Below are 21799 nucleotides of genomic sequence, written 5' to 3'. Positions count from 1 at the left end.
GCCCGCGTGCAGGAGATCGCTCCCGGATCCCCACTGGACCCCCAGGGACTTTTGGCAAAACTTGCCAAAAGCCCAGGGGCCGAGCGAACTCCTGCACTCGGGCCGTTGGCTGCATGGCAGGGTGAGGGGGGAGAGAAAGGGAGGAATTTCTAATCTTTTTTTTTAAATGACAGCTGGTGGCTGGCTGGGAAGAGGGAGGGAGAAAAAGGTATATAAATATATTTTTTTAATGACAAACTGGTGGCTGATTAGATGGGGAGGGATTTTTTTTTTTTTACAGTGATCAACTGATGGCTATCTGAAAGGGGAAGGGAGGTATTTTTTTTTCTTTTCTGCATACAATTCTGCAGCTGTCTGGGAGAGGGGAGCGGGAGAGATACAAGGTTTTTATTTATTTATTTTTTAAATAAGAGTAGCATTTTTATGAAAATATTCTTAAACTGGATAGTAACCTTCTTAAAATGATACAGACCAGCTGCAGGGCTGATCCAGGTAGGGGCTTGTGAATAGAGCAAACACGGAGGGGGAGAGAGTATATTCTACTACCCAGGCTAGAAAGAGCAGATGAACCATACTTCTAACAGAATATCATTTTTTACTTTATTTTTTGAGGACAATAATAAAAATCATTATCTTTATTAAAATTTGTTATTCGCTTAACACAATGGCCTAAGCAATGTAGATATCACTATATACATAATTCAATGTATAAAACAAACTATTTCACAATAAATAAATATATGCAATAACAAAAAGATCATTTTAATATAAAACAACTATGGAAGCAGAAGTAAAAAAAATCTCAAGCCACATCAACATACAGTATACAATGTGGGGAATCTGGTCTGTCAGGGGTCAGATGGGCCTGGCCATGCTTAAGAGGAAGAAGAAGCTGGTAACTTTAATCTATGATGTAGACTTCATCCATGTCAAACCACTTTTGCAGTGGCCTTGAACTTGAGAACCACTTGGATCTGAGTCCCTGCTGAAGATTTGGTTCAAGTAAAATACAAGGGTCCTCTGGTAATCTGGCGGGGGGATAAAGTGGTCTAGTGATTCAAATTTTATTACCTGGTTCTGTCCTTCCTCTAGTTCCCTGCAATATTTCATGGGTTGGCATACTCATTGGTTTAACAGTCTGCTCCACTTATTCAAGTCATTTTACAATCCCACTTAGAAGTGCTGAGACTTAGAAATTGTGGAATGAGCGCAGAGGTGCACAGAATATAAACGTAATTATCCAGCAAATCAGGAAGCATAATTAACTTTAAGAATGTCATTAGTATCAATAATGAAGAAATATAGGAGAAGACAATGATCGAAGTGAAACTGTTATGAACCCCTTGTAGACTAAAATGGACAAATAGTCCCAAAGTTAAACTTAATGAATTAACAGTGCACTCCTTTGGGTCCAGAGACTACATATAATTTCAGAACAGACACACACACAAAAAGTAATTAGAATTTTTGTGGAAGACTATTAAAACACTAGAAGTTAAAGGCTTTGGCACTGTATATTGTTTTATTTCATTGTTTATTAGAGGTGGTCAACTCCAGTCCCGCAGACCACAACGAGATCTGGCTTTCAGGTTAACCACAATGAAAATGCATGCAATACATCTGCATACAATGGAGGTAATGTATGCATAGATATATTTGCATGCACTACCTCCACTGTTTGCAAAATATTTCTAATGCGTTTTCATTATGGATATCCTGAAAGCAAGACCTGGTTGTAGTTCTTGAGGATCATGATACATGGCAGCTTGGATCAATTCTCAGAAAAGTGCTCTAAAACTAGAGTAAAGAGGTAAGAGCTTGAACTTGGAAGGAGTGCAACAAAACAACCTTGCATGCAAGATTGGCACTAGGATCCTGACTTGAGCACAGTCTCACATGCAAGACTCTTTGAGCAAGGTATGCCAAGTGAAATCAAAGGGTAAGATCTCTAAGCACTTTGGTGCTGTGCATCTCATATAGTTGAAGGTTACATGTTCCAGAGAATTTACCCTTTGATTTCACTTGGCAAAATGGCCTTACATACAAGATTGGCACTGGGGATCCTGACTTGGGTATAATCTTGCATGCAAGTCCATTTTGGTCACATTCCTTCCAACATCAAGTGCTTACCTCCATACTCCTAGTTTAATGCACTTAGGGGCCGATGCAATACAGTGCGCTCGGCCGAGTGCACTGTATAACCTGCAGTTGGACGTGGGTTGAATAGGCGCTAATCAATCCCCTATGCATTATGATGTGGTTTCTAACCATGAATGCCGGTATAGAAAAAACGCAAATAAATAAATAAATAAAATAATGCAATAAGGGGAATAGTGCCTATTCAACGTGCGTCCAACACGGAGTGAATGTAATAGCGCTCATCACATGCAAATGCCTGTGAATGAGGCTATTAGGCATTCACATCGATGCAAAAAAAAAAAAAATGTGAGTCCTCAACGCACAAATAGTGATCAGCTATTAACACCTGCCTGGAGCAGGTGTTAATCGCTGAGCACATTTAAAATAAGTACAGTAAAGCAGAAAAAAAAAGCTTTTCTGTAGTTGTTTTAAATGCTTAAAGAAACTGTACCTAAAAGACAGCCGAGTTAGGAAAACCGAAGTTGTGAAAATTGGCGTCGGTTTTCCAAGCCGGCAGACGGCCGGGTTAAGAAAACCGATCGGGGGGTCGCTTTAGCAAGGAGGTGCTAGGGGCGCACAAGTGACCCTAGCGCCTCCTTCCTAACGTGACCCCCTAATTTAAATATTGCATGGCGCCCTCCCTTGGGGGTGCCTGGGGCGCATTAAGAAAGCGAGCGCTGACTGTTCAGTGCCTGCTTTGTTCGCACTTTTATTGCATCAGCCTGAGTTGGAGTAAAAGTTAACTTACATTTCTGGTGGTCATGATACTCTATTGCTGTGTCCAAGTGGTAGAGTCTTTCTACCAGACTGGGTGCAGCAATAGAATAACTTTGGCCACCAGAAATGTGAGAGTTTACTCCACCTCAGACCAAAGAAGGTGAAAGCTCTCTGGGATTTGCACCTATTGCTGAACCAAACAAACTCTCTTGGGAAGGCATCTTCAGCTGTACGGTAATGCATCCTGACTATGAAGTACTGTTCAGATATAGGTGCCCACCTCAGACAGCTTACGTTGGAAATGTAAAGCCTCCAGGGTCTGAGGTTTATGACCACACTGGGCACAACAATGGACAACAACTGCCACCAGAAATGTGAGTTTACTCCACCTCAGACCCAGAAGTTATATTTCCAGTGTAAGCTCTCTGAAGCAGGCATCAGTCACACATTTTCTTTGTCTACTGAACAGCTGGACAGCACACATACATGTAGTGCTAAAGTGTGTACTGTTTAGCTATTGGTTCCCACTCAGACAACTTACGCTTTGTTCATCCAGCTGTCGGGTGCATTCCCCAGAGAGTTTATTTTATTTTTTTTATTACACTTGCCATTCCTTGTCAAATTGGCCTTGAATGAGAGAATGTGCCTACAAGTTGGAATGCACAGCACCAATTTCACATGCAATGCCATTTTGGCAAAGCATGACAAATTCAAAGCATAAGGTCTCTGGGGTGGGGACCTTCAGCAAAACAGTATGCACTTTGGTGCTGAGCATCTGACTTTGGCATCCTGTTCAGCTTTAGGTGCTTTCTACCCAGAGAGTTAATGCTTTGTTAAGCTAGCTGTAGTTGCTCAGCCCAGAGAGCTTATACTTTGAAGGGCCTTGGATGCAAGAATGTGCTCTTTGGAGTGGGCACTTATAATTAGCTGAACAAAATGTAAGCTCCCTGCGGTGTGCATCTACAGTTAAACAGTATGCCAAAGATGGATGCACAGTGCTGGTATACTGTTCAACTGTAGATGCCCTCCCCAAGAGCAATGGAAACTAAATTTCTGGGTCCAAGGTGGAGTAAATTCATATTTCTGGCAGCCAAAGTTATTCTACTGCTGTGCCCAGTGTGGTAGAATCAGCTAGACACTACCATACTGGGCACAGCATCAGTATAATATAGCAACCAGAATGCAGAAAGCAGAGTTAGATTACACAAGAAAAATGTGAGCTAAAACAGGAGTAAAAACCTGTGCTAACGTTAGCGCCCCTTATTACATAGCTCCCAAAGTGTCCCATTTTTCCTATATCTGTAAAATGAATATGTGTTCTCTAGGCTTTGCTAAACTTAAAAATTTAAAAAATAATAATAATTTACAAAGATACAAAGAAGCAGCCCTTCCAGATTCTGAGAACACAAAGAGCCTTCTTATTACCACATTATGGGGTAGATTTTTAAAGTTATGCGCAGGCGTAGATTTGTTTGTGCAACCCGGCGCGAACAAATCTATGCCCGATTTTATAACATGCACATGCTGCCGCGCGCATGTTATAAAATCCAGGGTCGGCGCGCACAGGTGGGTGCACAATTGTGTGACCTGCATGCGCCAAGCCGAGCAGTCTGCCTCCGTTCCCTCCGAGGCCGCTCCGAAATTGGAGCGGCCTCGGAGGGAACTTTTTACCGGCCCCCCCACCTTCCCCTACCTAACCCACCCCCCAACCCTAACTAAATCCTCCCCCCTACTTTTGTTCAGAAAGTTACGCCTGCCTGAGGCAGGTGTAACTTGCGTGCGCCAGCCAGCTGCCGGCACGCCATTCCCCGGCCCAGGGGCTGGTTCGGATGCCTCGGCCACGCCCCCGGAACACCCCCGGGCCGGCACCACGCCCACAGCCCCGCCCCTGGATCGCCCCCAAATGCCGCACCACCCACGACAAGCCCCCAGCACGTTCCGGGGCTTTGCACGCACCAGCGGCATATGCAACATAGGTGCGCCGGCGCGCAAGTCCCCTGCGTGCGTAAATCTGCCTAGATTTATGCGCGTAGGGCTTTTAAAATCTGCCCCTATATTTTCTGACTACAATTAAACAAGGAGAAGGGCAAGTAATATGCAGAAAACAATGAGGTATTACCTGACATTCTACTGGTGTGTGTGTGTGTGGTGGCGGTTTGCTTTTTTCCTGACCTTCTGGGAGAGGCTGGATATGCCAGGTAGGGTTATCACAGACTATTACCTTAGCTGATGGGTTCTTCTAAAGTACTTGTACTTTAGCTAAAGCAAGATACATCATAATTTCAGTGCGAGTTAAGGTTATCAGTTTCTACTTTCTTGTCTCATGTTGCTATCACCTTAGTTTTACTAAAATATCTTTTGAAAAATAAGGAAAAAGTAAGACATATGAGAAAAACCAAACCAAACCACAGCAGATGTCTTTCTGATTGGCATGCTGTCTTCCTATGCTAGATTTTCTTTTTTTATTCCCTCTTGAGGAGGCTGGGCAGGTTTACCAGCTGAAAGAGACTAACCTCATTCTTCAGGTTTCGTGCCAAGAAGTGTTCGGCTACATGGGCTGGGAGCACATTTTCCAGCAGCACCCGATTCAGATTCTCCATGGTCTCAATTTCCTCACGCTCTTTATTGAATTTGTTCTTCCACAGGAAGTCTAACCTACAGTAATATTCATTCTGTTACAAGAGGACACAGAGGTAAAGAAAAGATAGGCAACTTGTCCTGCAAGAGTCTACGTTTAAGAAGACAACACACACACAAAGAACAATCTCATTGCAAGGCTTTAATCATTCAGGAACCTTTATTATCTGCAGCCACTGAAACTCTCAATGTAATTACCTCCAATTACAGTATAAAACTTGTCTATTTTGTAAAGTTCTTTTTAAAATGTCATATTCAGACTAAGGGCCTCATCATAAGTTTCTTTGGTTTTCAAATGCAGCCTAATAAAGAGAGGGTACTGTCTTATAGTGTAATCAGACAATTATTTACCAAATGAACTGACAAATCAGGGTACAGAAGCATTATAAAAGTTAATGTTTTTCAATAAACTTAAAAAAGGCAATATCAACATATCCAAACAAGCAATATATTGCTTCAGTAAACTGAGAAAGGTCATTTAAGGGCTATTGTTGTTTTCAGAGCTACAGTTTGCAAAAAAGCAAAATAATGTTTCCAAAGAATTTTGCCCAGCGGACAATATCCTTGTCATCTTAACTCTGATTTCATCTGTGCAACTGAATGTTGGTTTTAAGATTATGAGATGCTCACATTTCATTTCCCAATTCCATGGTTTTCAAAGCTTGGCCAAAAGCTTTTCTTTTAAATCTATTAATTTTCTTGCACAGTTAAATGTATTTCAAGATAGACTCTCTCATAAAGAGAGAGCACATGAAAAGAATGTGCCTTACATGTTCAGTCTGTCTTCCTCACTCCCTAAATGTGACAGGAATCTATTGGTATAGAAATTTAAGAGCAATCTTACTGAAATCACAGATTCCTTCGATTTTGCTTTGTAGATAGATAGCATCACCTGATGTGTCTTAAATTCTAAATTTAGAATCTGTTATTTTGGAATGAAAAAGTATTATGTAAATGTAAACTATTCTTATTTATTTTCTTATGATGCATAAAAAAACAAAAACAGTATGTTTAAAATATTTTCAAGGGGACTATTAGCACACATTTCAGATAACTGCAGATATTAACTCATTATGTTATAATCACACAAGTGGGAAATAATTTGCTTGGCATGTGTTCCTTAATATTTAGGGCAGCTATTTTTGATCCTCATTTTATAGAATTAATTGTACACTCTGCTACTATCACAATTTTCCATTTTTGCTGTGTTCACGTCTTCTTTACCCTTCATCTAGGCTACTCCAGCTGAGAACAAACATTAGATGAAAGGTAAAGTGATGATATATTATACTTAACAATTGAAGCAGAGAGCAGCAAATACAGGAGTAAAGTGGCTAGCATATGATATGACAATGTGCAGAGCTATGCTCAATTAGGCTCTGAAAAACCAAATCATAATGTTATCATATATCATATACATCAAAATGAACACCTACATTTCATTACAAGTATCGGAAATAAGCGATTCTAACTGCATAACAGAAAAAATAATCTGATACGTAAAAGAAGATTGTTTATTGTATATGGTGTTCTCCATACAAAGCAGGATGAATTAGCTATGACACATGGGTGACATCATCCAATGGCATTGAATGGACTTTTCTCTCTCAGCTCATAGAGCTTTTTCTCTGCTGAGCATGTTTGGGAATTCCTGCACAGGCATTGCCTCGTGAGCCCCTCAGTCAATTTTAGAGCTAAGTTTAGCTAGATAGTTGACTCTTTGGGGAGGCAGGTGAGTATCTAGTTAATTCATCCCGCTGTCTATGGAGAACACCATTTATGGTAAGCAAACTTGCTTTCTCCATCAACAAGCAGGACTGAATTAGCCATGATACATGGCGAGCTCCAAGCTGAGGGCTGCAGCAGAGCACTATCTAAATAAGAAACCTGGATCCCACTGTGGAGAATAGATTACTGAGTGAACAGGCTACACAAAGCCACTTGTCCAAATTTACTGTTGCTTCTTGATAGATTGTCCAGACAATAATGTGACCTGGAGGTGTGCACTGATGACCAAGTTGAAGCTTTGTAGATGTGTTCAATAGGTCAATTGAGGGATGTCCTGAAAGATCGAAAAGCCTATCGGCTATTGACTCATGTAGGGGACATTCTTGAGGGAGAAACACTTTGCTAAAGTGATCTGCTAATGTGTTGGTGATCCCTAGAATGTAGGTCATTTGCATAACATCGTGATGGTCACATGACCATTCCCAAATTTTTATGGCCTCTTGTTAGAAAGTCCATGATCCCATGCCTCCTTGCTTGTTGACATGGTTGTTAGTTTTGATGAGAATTTCCTTTCCTTTGAGAAGATGGAAGGCGGCACTTAAGGCATGTCTGATAATGCATAGTTCCAACAAATTGATTTGAAACAACTTTTCCACTGCCAACCAAGTCCCTTGGACTTGGAAAGAACCTGTGTGTGTTCCCTACCCCTTGGTGAAAGCATCTATCGCTAGCATAATCTGATAAGGAAGGAGATGCTTCTTCTGCAAGATGTAGGAGTCTAGCCACCAGTGGAGCTCTTTCTTCATTTCCTGCAAGATATTCACTAAAATTGTCAAGGGTTGAGTTAACTGGTTCCATTTGGAGCAGAGATTCCATTGCAGGATTCCCATGTGGAGGTGAGATAGCGATACTATAATAATTGCTGCCGCCATGTGACCCAGAACAACTAGCACTTCCCTGGATGTCTGCTCACCAGCCAATGAGCCAGGGATCCGAAAACATCTGCTCTCTTGTAGGAAGAAATACTCTCTCCTGCAGAGTTTATCTATGCCCTGATAAATTTAATTTTTCGAGATAGGGCGAGGGTAAATTTTTTGAAATTCACTATGAATTCTAGGGATTATTGGAGTTAAAATTGTCTTCCTGAGAAGTTGCTGTAATCAGCCAGTTGTCCAGATAAGGGAAACACAGATGCCCTGATGATGGAGATGTGTTGCTACTGCAGCTAGCCATTTGGTAAAGACTCTCGGTGCTGTTGAGGGACCAATTGAGAGCAGCCAGTAATGATAATGAGATGACTCCACCATAAAGTGTAGTTAGTGGCAGCTGGAGAGACTGATGGGTATGTGGGCAAATGGGTCTAAGATCCAGAGCACATATGTACTCCTCTGCCTGAAGGGCATAATGATGTGGAGGGAGTTCATCTTGAATTTCTCTTATAGTAGATTATTGTTCAGACTTTTAAAATCCAGGATGGGTCTCAATCCCCTGGATTTCTTGGGAACAACAATTAGCAGGAGTAGAATCCCTGACCACGTTAGTCAGGCAGGTAGGTTCTATTGCTTGCTGTCTGAGGAGCGACTCTATCGCTAGGTGGAGCTGTGCTCAGTGAGATGGATCCAGATTGAAGGCTGAGCAATAGGGATGGGTGTTCAGGAGAAATGCAAGCAGTAACCAGTTTCCACAATCTTGACTACAGTGCAATCCTTGATGATTATGCACCACACCTGCAGGAGGAGAGAAATTCTTCCCCCTACTAGAAAGGTTGAGTGCTGGGTTTGAAGACTAACAATATAAAATATAAATAACCCAAAGAGTGAAAAAGAAGAAATACAAAATACCAAAATTTCACTCAGAAGAACGCCACGGGGAATAGCACTGATCGTCTTTCTTTCTAAATTCATTAAGAGCCTTTTCTGAGAAACAGGTTTAACACTGATTCTCATCCAGTACTGTGCCCCATCTTTTGACCCCTGATGAAAATACAATTCAAAACGCTGCAGAGTCGGGTTCAGTGTGGGAATATAATGACAGTGCTTCTACATCTGGCCAGTCCCTGTGAACTCCACTAATTTACTAGTGAGTTCAGTTTTCTACTTTGGCTGGAGCTTTAAGATAAGTTTTAAATCACTTTGCCTTTGCTTTCACCATTGATGAACATTACTTGTACCAGAAGATTTTTTTGAGTGCAATTTAAAAAAAATTCTAAAAAAATTTACACATTTGAGATTTATGGCTGTTCTTATCTTGGACCAATGATTAACAATGCTACATGGGCACTAGTGCAGTTTATAAAACTTAAGACACCGTAATCATGGTGTAGTCTCAGTGCCTTTATATGAGGTCCATTAATGCATAGTGTTACAATATATATAAATAATACTGGGTTGCGGGGACCAAGATGGCGGTGAGAGCAGTTGCTCTGTAAGACGCTCCTAAAAGAGTTGTTATCTTGAACGAGATGCCTGCGAAAAGAAAGGGCAAAATGCGGGTCTTCCCCACCGACCCATCTTTGCCCGAAGTTCAGAAATGGATTACCAAGTATACGTCTGCCTTGATGGTGAAAACTGGAGATGAAGTCCCCGCTGTGTTGTCTGGAGAGGGAGCTTCAGCGCCGCCTGGGGAGGTTAGCCTCAGTCCCCCGGATTACTGACCTCCACCGGTGCCTGGGCAGCAGGCGGATCTCCGGCAGCGGACGCTCTCTGATGACATCATCCACTCGTCGGAGGGGGGATGCCGAGATGGAGGAGAGACGCAAATCTCTAGACTTTCCTCGAGTTTGCTGGGAACAGCAGCCATACCTGGTCCGGAAGATCAGGAGCCGTTAGTGTCTCCAGTCTACCCGAGCGAGGAGACGAAGAGACTGTCGGAGATTACAACGGGGAGATTCCCAGTGCTGCCGAGGGAACAGGGAAGGGGTGAGTTTGTTATCCCCCTAAACCGGCCACGGTGACACTGGACTTGCTGTAGGAATTAATGGCCAATATTGGTCAGTTTGTCAAAGAAGCTGACGATAGATATAAGAAAATGGACACAGAAATGCAAAACCTGAAACTTAAGACGGAGGATCAAATGAAAGATTTTGGAAGTAGGCTGAAAGAGGTGGAGAAAAAAACTACACAAGCTCAAATAGTAGATGTTAAAATGATAAAGGATTTGGGCTACCAGTCCAAAAGATTGGAGGCACTGGAAAATTATAACAGACACTTGAACTTGCGATTCTTAAATTTTCCTTGTGCTTTAGGAGAAGACGCCCAAAGCACGTTAAAAAAGGTTTTCCTAGAAATTTTGAAATTTGATGAATCAAAATTGCCCATTATAAATAAGACCTACTTCCTGACGAAGATTGAAAGGAAAATCGAAGGAAATCAATTGCCTATTTTTGAGAATCTCACTCAGTTTATTGAAAGCTCTGCGGTAGAGATATTGGGCAGGGGTACTTTATTAGTATCTTTTGTCATAGAAAGAGATGTTAGTAATGTGATGAAGGCATTCTTTCAAAATTCCTCTGAAAATGTATATGGACAATTGGTTAAGATTTTCCCTGACTTTGCTAGACCCACCCAATTAAGAAGACAGGAATTTATAAAATTAAGACCTCAGGTAGTAGCCCTTGGCTACACTTTTTTTATTAAGATATCCATGTAGATGTCTTATTAAGGGTAAAGGTGAAAATTTTGCATTTACTGCTATTGAACAACTTAAGTCATTTCTAAATGCAAGAATGGTGACCATAGTCCCACAATAAGTAATTGTTTGGTAATCAGTAAAGAAAGAAAACCATCAAAAATTGTTAAGCCAGTTTTACCTTTAAATTGTTTTTCTTGATTTCTCCCCTTTGGATTTCAGGTCCCACTCATTCATGTTACTTAAGAGGACATAATTGATAAAGATTTGTACGTTTGAGATGTTTTTCTTTTGTTCTATATTTCCTGTAATGCCACTCTGTATTATTTTTTCCTGAAAGTATGACTTATGTATACTTTATGAAAAATCTAATAAATTGCAAATGAAAAAAAAAATACTGGGTTGCTGCATTGCTATTTTGAGTGACATTTTGTGTTTTTGTTTTGGGTTTGGAGCTGGTCAAATACTTAGTCCAGGTCTTGGCTAGATCTGCTGTGTTGCTTTTGGTTGGTGCTGCTGGCCTTGCACCGGAAGCTGCTGTTGCTGTGGAAGCAGAGGAGGAGCATAGCACCACTGGAATTGCTGGAATGGGTGTCTCTGAAAGTATGACAGCCTAAAAGCAAAGCAGGGCTGCCTCAAAGTCATCTGTTGATCAGAGCTGAATGAGAGTGACTGGACTGCTAGATAATGCTTCTGATCTGAGCAACTATTTCTCTGAGTTTGTTTAGCATTTTAGTTAGCATGTTTTATAATCTGAAATTTCCATAACTTTGATCAATGGGGAGTACATAGAAACATCCACAATTCATAAATAATCAAATTCATTTTAGTATAAAATCAGCTACAATACATCAGTAACAATTTTAACATTTTTAACTAATTAAATGTTTTAACAAAATATGCTGCCTTTATTTGCTTTCTGAAATACTTTTTATATCGTTTCAGTACGTAAGTTTGGAGGTAAAACATTCCAAAGTACGGGGATTATACAAGAGAATGCCCTAGTTTCAGTGGTTTTGCAGTTGATAATTCTGTACAGAGGGAACGGTTAACTGATTCGAATTAGCAGACCTTAATTATTGGCCTGGGCTATATCTAACAATACAGGATTGAACAGAGTTTGGGTTCTCACTATGCAATAATTTATGCACTATAGTAAGAACCTTACACTGACTCCTCCATTTAGCGGGCAGCCAGTGTAAGGTTTACAGGTCTGGTGTTATATAATCGCTTCATTTTAATTTCAACAGAATTCAAGCAGCAGCATTTTGTAATAGCTGCAGTGCTCTAATACTTCTTTTTGGGAGGCCTACATACAAGCTATTGCAATAATCTGTCTGCGTAAACAACATAGCTTGTAATACCGTTCTGAATAGCTCAACAGTTAACAAATGCCTTAATGGAATAAGTAATCTGAATTTATAAAAAGCCAATGCTTATAGTGGACTTAATTTGTGATTTAAAACTCATACTGGAGTCCAATATCACACCCAAATTCCGAACTTTAGTTCTAATTTGTAATTGCACATAGTCCACTAAGTTTGAAGTTTGCAGATCATTCCTCCCTACCCTTAAAAGAGTGATCTTACCACCATTTAGGTCTAAACCATTCTCTCATCCAAGAGCGAATGGTATCCATACAATGTTTAAAATGTGACAATGTCACCGAAGAGGTGATTTTCCAGCCAGAGTATGTCTGCTAGCTTATTGTGAACATCGTTGCGCAAACTACTGGCCTTTAACCAAGCCATTTGGAGTGCTCTGATGGAAGCTGATAAGGAGTTGACCATCATGTCAAATGTTTTGTAAAAGACCAATGAGATGGTGTATACACACTTCCCTGTCCAGGAGCAGCTGTGGGTAAGCAGAATTGCCATCAAATGGGCAAGGAGTAGCTTCAGGTTTTGAACGCAATCATGTATGTATAAGGATAACTAATATAGTTGCTAAACAAAATGGTTACAATCCATACAAAATGGAGAATGCTAATGTGTGCCCTGAAGAAATGAAAATTAAGCTGAGAGTACTCAAGTTTAATTTCTGCCACAAAGTATTAAGTTTTGATAAAAAATAGGAAAGATGTGTCAAGCAGATGACCGTTTGTGGTGAGTGCACGTGACTAAATGTATATAAAACCAGGCTGAAATGTTAAGCAATATGAGACGTGTTTATGTCTGCACATACTCTCCATGAAAGTCTTTCACTCATAAAGGGAGTTTCCTCTTTTCTACATCCATCAGTGTCTAGTTTGTTTTATTCACAGGTTTCCCTAACAGTTTCTGGTGATGCCTATGTGATGGACTAAAGTTGGACAATTTCTTCCTAGAGAGGACTTCTCCAGTTCAAGAAAGGATATGAGTTTCCTTTTCCTCTCCATCCAAACTTAAGTAGGGTGTTGGATCTGGGGATTTCTGAGAGGGTCCAGCTCACGTCCATAAAGCAACAAGTTTGATTTGGGAGAGAATATAAAGTATAGAGCATATAGAATATATAAAGACCAATCTCCCCACATTTGAGACCGAACTGATCTGCTGCCCTGCCTCAGAGCACCAACAGAGGCCATACCTGAGATCTCCAGGTGAAAGAGCTTGTCGCGCTGTCTGCTAACAGCAGAGACTGGATGTTCTGTTCCAATCTGCCCAGTTTGATGTCACCATATCGAGCGCAACACTGGAGGCATTGCGTGCTGAAGGAGCGCAACAAAGGAGCTTGCCCCTTTCTGGCGCCCCTTCGTAGCAGACCCTGAGTGAGACTTCCATTAATTGATAATAATTCATTTTTACAGAGGGAATATGGACATGGATCATTTAGATATGACCTGTAGACCAATATCAGTAGTAGTTATAGGAAATAGATGTTCAAATTTTCACTATAAGAGGGTAAATCAGAGAAATCTTATAAAAATCTCATCTCACTTCGTATTATTAACACAATGTATAGTTTTATCCATTTTACTGGTTAATGCACAAACAATAACTAAAAAACTTAATATCATAAATGATCTTCTTGAGGATCAACAGCCATCAATCTATTGCATAACAGAAACACGGCTTAAAAAAACTGGTACGACATTAATAAATCAAATTAATCATTCCATCTATAACGTAACTTCAATTCCAAGAGATACAAAAGGGGGGGGGGGGGGGGTTTGATAATATCTAAAAAAAAAAAAAAAAAAAGAGTTAACATTTTCCATGATTGAAACATTAATTGCTCAACCATATGAGATATGTTTGCTTAATTTCAACTCATTTACTATTTGTCTTGTGTACTGTCCACCCAGACTTCTGCAATCTGATAGTTCACCATTACCTGAAACATTAATGAAGTACATATCAATAGATACTCCAACAATAATTCTGGGAGATTTCAATATGTACATAGATTTAGAAAATAAATCCAGTGCTTATGAAACCTTTCTAAACACCATGTCCATGATGGGATGGACCAACATTATTAAAGGACTGACACATAAAGGTGGTCACACCTTGGATTTAATTTTTATAAACAGTGAAAACATCATGGTAAATCTTACAAAAATCATGCCTATTCCATGGGCAGATCACAGTCTTATAAATACAGTTTTGAACATCGCATTTGACCACAATGAAACTAAAAAACTAATATAGCAAAAAATTCACTATAGAAGAGCCAATGACTAAAGTAAACAATGTCATCTACATGTTATCACTAGATAACATGGACAATGCAATCCAGTCATGGGTTAAAACGAGCCAGAAAATAATGTATGAGATAAATCCCCTTATTGAGAAAAAAGTTACAATCAAAGATAAAAGTAAGCCATGGTATAATAGTAAAATTAGAGAACTAAAACAATAATTAAGACACAAAGAGAGAATATGGCAAAAAAAAAAAAACAAACATCAAATGAAACACTAACTTCTTAAAGAGTTTCAGCTTCCAAATATCAAACTTTTATAAATAAAACAAAAAAAGAATATTGCACATGTAAAATTCATGATATAAAATATAACTCTAAAGCACTATTCTCTCTGGTACAGTCATTAACAAATGACAGAACATTAAAACAGATATGATATCAGTGCCATTATATGAAATATGTAACAAATCTGCTAACTTTTCTTAATACAAAAGTTAAAAAAATTATGTAAAGATTTTGGTAGTTCTCGATCTCATAATATTTCTTTACAATCAATGGTTGACCATAATTGGAGTGAATTTAATTTTGCATCCACATTAGAAATACAATCAATACTAAGTAACCTAAATCCAGCCACACATCCACATTAGAATTACAATCAATACTAAGTAACCTAAATCCAGCCACACATCCCAAAGTTAAAATCAATAGATGAGATAATTGTCCCATATAGAACTACTATGACAAACTTATCTTTAAAAGAAGGCTATATCCCCAATATTTTAAAATGTGCAGTTGTTAGATGTAATAAAACCTAACAAAATAAATAATTATAGAACCATATCAAATTTACCAGTTTTAGCTAAAATCATAGAAAAAGCATTTCTTTCACAATTATCAGATCACATACATTCACATAACTTATTTCCATCACAACATGGATTCAGGAGAAATTATATCACAGAAACATTGTTACTCGCCTTACAGGACCACTGTATTATGAGGATTCGATTCAGGATGTGCCTACCTGTTAATATTATTTAATCTATTGTACCACATCTTTGGATCTTTGTGAATGAAAACTCCTAAATATTTGATGGCTACTTTTTCCCACCTTAAAAGAAGGGAGTCCTAATTGTCATGCAAGTGGCCCATTATATCTAAAATGTCTGATTTGTCAAGATTCAACTTAAACCTTGAAAAAGTTCCATATGCAGCAAAGATATCTAGGACCTGAGAAAGCACAGTTTTAGCTTGTGGAACAAATAAAAATGTCATCGGCAAACAAAAAAGATGTCAAAAACGGGAATCCTTGATTACACACTGCAAGCTGCAATATCTTTTATTCTTGCCACTAATGGTTCCATGATAAGGATAAACAATAGGAAGGAAAGGGGGCATCCCTGTCTTGTACCTCTGGACATCCTAAATGACTCAGAAAGCGTACCATTTATCAAAATTTTGGCAATGAATTACTGTACAGCACCTGAATCGCCTGCAAGATGGGCCCAGAATCCCCCTAACATTCTAAAACAGACAATAAGAAATCCCATGAGACCCTGTCAAATGCTTTTTCTGTTTTGAATCCTATCAGTACTGGGTCCACGAACCGATCTTGTCTACAAAAGTCTAAAAAAACACGTATCCACCTAATATTAATGCTGGAGCGACGTCCCTTAACAAATCCCGCCTGACCAGGGGAGATGAGGCCAGGCAAAATATCAACCATTCTATTAGCTAACAGTTTTGCATATATTTTGATGTCTACATTTAAAAGCGAGATGGGACGATTCGAAGATGTCAACTGTGGGTCTGTACCTGGTAAGGGTAGAACGACTATATGTGCCAGTTGCATTGATTCGGGCATCTGTCCAAGGTGGATCATTACCTGGTACAAGTCTTTCAAGCTGTCTGTAACTAATGGGGTCAAGACCTTGTAGAAGTGCACTGTCAAACCATCTGGCCCCAGCGCCTTCAGCGATGGTAGCAATCTGATCACTTTCACTATTTCAGAGTTCGTTATGGGGTTATTAAGAAGTTTCAATTGAGAGGGAGTCAATGACGGCATGTTAAGCCCCTGCATAAAGCATCCCCTCTGCATACTGTCACCTTCTTCTGCAGAATATAAATGAGCGTAATACTCCTTAAAATTGCATGAATATCCTGATTTGCTGCAGCTACCCTCCCATGGGATGTACGCAACCCCATTACAAATATCAATTTGTGTTCTTCCCTTAACCAGATTCGCCATGAGCTTGCCCGATTTATTGCCATGTAAAATAAAGCTTGTGCCTTAATAACATTAAGGAAGAAGTCGTTCTTAAGTGTAGAATATCATTTAAGTCTTTTGAGTGGCAAAAAAACTTAGTTTTAGTCATTTCAGAAGGATGGCTCAAGAGCTGCTCTATGCCTATAAGTTGTTTATTTAAAGTCAAAATGTCTTTATCTACTCTCCACTTCTTGGCAATCACATAGCCAATGATATCCCCCCTTAGCACTGCCTTTGCAGTTTCCCAGTACAAGATGGGTTCTCCCTAATTTGGGCATTGTGTCGTGCAAACCCTTGCCAGCAAGATCTTCAATGGTGTGCAAAAAAGCTTGTCCTGTATGAGCCAGTGTGGCATTTTCCATAAAGAGAAATCACAGCCCCATGAAAACAACATGAAACTGGACAGTGGTCTGAAATTACAAGAGCTTCAACTGTGTCTGTACCACCTGCGAAAACAAAGATTCAGACGCTAGCATATAGTCCAACTGTGCTTGAGAGTTAGTTGCATGCCCGGGCAGAGTAAAGTCTCTCGCTTCAGGGTGGAGCACTCTCCAGACATCGACTAAGCATAGAGCAAATTGGGATTCCCTTCTTTTCATCCTGAGGCAGCTGTCACTTAGTAAAAGTTTTATCTAATACTGTATCTGCAACACAGTTAAAGTCTTCCCCTAAGATCACATGTGCGGTTTCTAAGGCTAGGACCTGCATGACCACCTCAGTAAAAAAAAAAAAAAAAAAGAATGATCATATTTATTTGGCCCATAAATAGACCCCATAATAAGCGGCCTTCCAAAAAAAAAAAAAAAAAAAGAAAAAAAGACCTCAGATTATAACACTTCTCCCGTTTGGGTTAATGTTTTGGGACTGTGGTTGGAAAGAGACTGATTTGTGGATAACGAATGCTACCCCCTGCTATGTGAAGAACCTGAGACTGCATAAATTTGGTTAAAACCTTTTTTTTTTTTTTTTAACTTAAGGTGTTCTATGGGTGACATATGGTTATGTCGCAAAAATATTACAGTGCCTCGCAATCTATTGAGATGTGAAATTACCTTTTCACATTTTACTGGAGTGCCTAATCCTACTACATTCCATGTTATAAACCTCCTCTTACTACTTATCATATCTACAGAAAGAGAATATATCCCAATGCTGCCCCGATGTATATTCAGTGAAGGTGCCCTTCATGTGCTTGATGTGTCGCTCAGATAAATCCAGTAGACCCATGAAAAAATAAAAATAAAAAAAGAGAGTGCCCTTGCAAATCCAAAAGTAGAATATCTTATTGTTTTGTCGATTACCACAATCCCCTACGTGATCCCCGCTGCAAGTCCCTTCCCTTGTAGTGCTTTCCCACCCTCCTCTCTCCTCCCATCCCTTATACCAGAGCATTCCCTATTGTGTATCCTCGCTAACAGAGAGTCCTGGGAGTCTTGGTGCATTCGGGTGCCTTCCCTCAGATGATGGAAACAAAAACCCAAGGCGTGCCAAGGGCAAACACGCAAGAAAAACCTTGTAATAACAATAGATTTCTCTCTCATATACGCTTACCGTTAGCGATTGCCCACAATAACAATCAGAAATCAGAGCCTACAGTGCCAAAATTAAAATTCATATGAACCATGATTGAGCTAAGCTGCCCAACTGTCATGTTATTAAGTGATTCCCTAATGATCTAAAAGTGCCATATAGCTAAAGAGCTGTTGTCCATAATCCAGTTCACAGAAGAAGAGAGTCCCTTCTGTAGGGCGGATGTCTCTGGCACATCAGCCTTTTAGTCCTCTGTCACATGCATAATCAACTATCCCTGGCTTACTTCCCAACAATGATCTTATTCAAAATATTCCATTGTTTCACTTAATAAATTGTCGAGACTAAATATATTTGGCCAACATTATTCTATCTGCCAACTGCAGACCAAAATATTCTGCAATCCAGGCCCATTAAGTGACATACTGTCTCAGTACCAAAAGCAAAGTCAACGTTGCGCGTCCTCTTCAGCCGGTTGCGACATATTGGTTAGATGATCCTTTGCCACTTGTACTGAGTCCAACCATGTAAAACCCTGTGAAGATCATATCTTCAGTCACGCTGGATACATTAGTGCAAATTGCATCTGTCTTTTGGCCAATTCTGCACAGGTCGGCCTGAACTCCTTGCAGAAGGTGGAGACCTACACCGAACAGTCTTGGAAAATAAGTATTCAGTTTCCCTTGTAGCTTAGATCTTTGTGCTGACGGTAAGCTTGCAGAATCTTCGCCTTATGGGCAAAGTTTAAAATTTTTTCCAGGGCCATGCGTGGTCTATTTCTTTCTGGTATTATGGATCCCACACTCTGGGGTAGATTTTCAAAGGGTTGCATGCACAAGATACAAATGCAAACCCCGAAAACCTACCCCTGCCTCTCCCTGCGTGCGCCAAGCCTATCTTGCATAGGCTCGGCGGCGCGCACAAGCCTTGGGATGCACGTAAGTCTTGGGGCTTGAAAAAATGGGTGTGCCGGGGGCGGGGCTGTGGGTGGGCGCCGGACCAGGGGCGTTCCGAGGGTGGAACCAAGGCCTCTGGAACAGCCACCGGGCCGGGGGATGGAGAGCCGGAGCGCGCTAGTTACGCCTGCCTAACTTCTCCAACAAAGGTCAGGGGGGAGTTTAGTTAGGGCTGGGGGGTGGGTTAGATAGGGGAAGGTGCGAGGGGGGGGGGCAGGAGGGAATGGAGGAAGGCTGCTCGGCTCGGCGCAGCAAGTTGCACAATTGTGCACCCCCTTGCACGCGCCGACCCTGGATTTTATAACATGTGCGTGGCTGCGTGCGCATGTTATAAAATCGGGCGTAGATTTGTTCGTGCCGGGTTGCACCGGGTTGCGCGAACAAAATCTATGCCTGCGCGCATGTTTTAAAATCTGGCCCTCTATGCGCAGCCAGTTGGTTAGATCAGCCATTTTAAGTTCCTCGGGTAGCCATTTCTCTATTTTCTCCTGAAGTTTCTCATTCGTAATTGAGTCAGGCAAACCAACGAAGTGCAGATTAGATTGCCGAGAGCGATTCTTGAGGTTGTCAATTTTTTCTTCATGTGCTTTAATTAACTTCTCGAGTTTTTCCAATTTCACCGTTAGGGGCCAATGTGTCATCCTCCACAAGGCCTATCCAGCCTTCCACTGTGCCCATGCGGGAGTAGAATTCTGATAAGGAATTTTTGATGTCTGCGATTTGTGAGGAATGTTCATTAAATCTGGAAGCAAGGACTGTTACGACCACAGAGATAAGTTCCGCAACTGCGGCTGTACTCAAGCCACAGGATAAAGCAAAGTCTGACACAGCAGATTCGGCTTCTCCTTTTCCTTTTTGGTTAAACGCGTGGTCATAATCAACTACTCAAGGCTCAATATGTTTCAGAAAGAGACGTATTCGCTTGTCTGAGTCACAATTGTGATAAAAGGAGGATTTGGATCCAGATGGTGAAGGATCCTGAGGGAAGGCACCTGGAGCCTTTGGCTCACTGCATCACATGACTCATCAAACTGTCTTTAATAAAAGCAGCTCTTGATGCTTGTTCCACTACTATTTGCGTTTTCAAAACTGAGACTTCATTTTCCACTTTATTCAAATGTGGATCATAATCTTGAAATCTCATCCTCATAGCTTCTGCTAACTTATTCAATTGTAGAGTAGAATGGGCCAAGGCTTTTTCCATTCTAGACACAACCCTCCATACATCAATAAAAGAAATATTACTCAGTTCAATACTTTATTCAATTGGCATGTACTGGATCTGGAAGAACAGTATTTACCAGATATGGCTTTCGACCTCATAATGGACAGGTGGTGGTTGCTGTTTCTAGATTTAATGGCAGTCAGTGTAAATGTGAAGTTACACTGTTTTTTCAGTCACAGGAGAGATCTGTGGTCAGCTGGTCTTGATGCTCTGGTCCAGGAGTGGCCGTGTAGGGAAACTCTGTATGTGTTTCCACATTGGCTCATGATAGGCAGATAAATTCAAAAGATTACTAGGCATCTGGGGCTGGCTCTTCTATCTGTTCCAGATCGTCCCTGAGACCATGGTACGTATCCAGTGGCTCATGAGGATTCAGATTGATTCTCTCTTACAGTCTTGGCCCTTGAAAGGGCACAAATGCTTTTGAGTGCAAGGACATTTTTGCACCTGTTCAGATTCTGGTTTCCCTTTGGAATCTTATTCTGGTCCTCTTCTTTTTGGCGGGGCCACAGTTCTCTCCTAAGAGCAATTCCCTAGGATTGCTCACCTTGAAGACAGTTTTCCTCATTGCTATCTGTTCAGAGAGGCAGATATTGAAGTTGCGGGCTCTCTCTTGCTGGGAATTTTTCTAATGATTATTTCAGATAGGGTTCAGCTTTGTATAGTGCCTTCCTTTCTTCCAAAGGTGGTATTGAGTTCTACATGAATCAATTTATTTTCTTGCCTTTACTAGACAAGGAGGGGAGTGCAGCAGATTATGTGCTTCTTCATCCCTTGGATGAAGAAGCACATAATTTGTACACTCTATGGTAAAATTACTTTACTGGCCTTTTCTTCTTTCCAGCTTGTTGCAAGCTTCCAAGTTCTCGCCCCCTGTTGATTGTAACTTTGACTTATTCCTGCTTTGGTTATCTTTCGTTTACGTGAATTTGTTACTCTAGTTTTTTTCCCTTTGTTAAACTGTAAACCGATCCGATATGGTAATCTACTATGAAGGTCGGTATATAAATAAATTGTTAAATAAATAAAAAAAAAATAAATGTGCAAAGACATATTTTACGTTATCTCAAGGTGACCTATGAGTTCCAAATTTCAGACATAGAAACATAGAAACATAGAAATGACGGCAGAAGAAGACCAAACGGCCCATCAAGTCTGCCTAGCAAGCTACGCACTTTATCCATTTTTTTTCCCTTTTTCTCTCTCCCACCTGTTACTATTGGCTTCCAGTACCCTCCAGCCCTAATTCCCCTCCACCCAATTTAGAGAGCAGCTCTGTATCTGCATCCAAGTGACATCCAGCTCAATTAGGGGTAGCAACCGCTGTAACAAGCAGGCCACCCCCTTGC

At 40.5% G+C, this 21799-nt stretch overlaps 1 protein-coding gene across 1 annotated transcript in view; it reads right to left on the bottom strand.

The window, feature by feature from the left end:
• ADCY2 (adenylate cyclase 2) overlaps positions 1 to 21799 on the bottom strand; it is a 1371519-nt gene that overhangs the window by 85201 nt on the left and 1264519 nt on the right. Inside the window, exon 20 of the mRNA XM_029590013.1 lies at positions 5370 to 5528. Within this exon, the coding sequence (XP_029445873.1) occupies positions 5370 to 5528 (159 nt within the window). The remainder of the gene's footprint in view (positions 1 to 5369; positions 5529 to 21799) is intronic.

Source organism: Rhinatrema bivittatum, chromosome 2 (assembly GCF_901001135.1).
Source record: "Rhinatrema bivittatum chromosome 2, aRhiBiv1.1, whole genome shotgun sequence".
Lineage (NCBI taxonomy): Eukaryota > Metazoa > Chordata > Amphibia > Gymnophiona > Rhinatrematidae > Rhinatrema > Rhinatrema bivittatum.
Note: the sequence above shows the minus strand (reverse complement) of the source record. Positions and strands in the feature narration are given on the sequence as shown.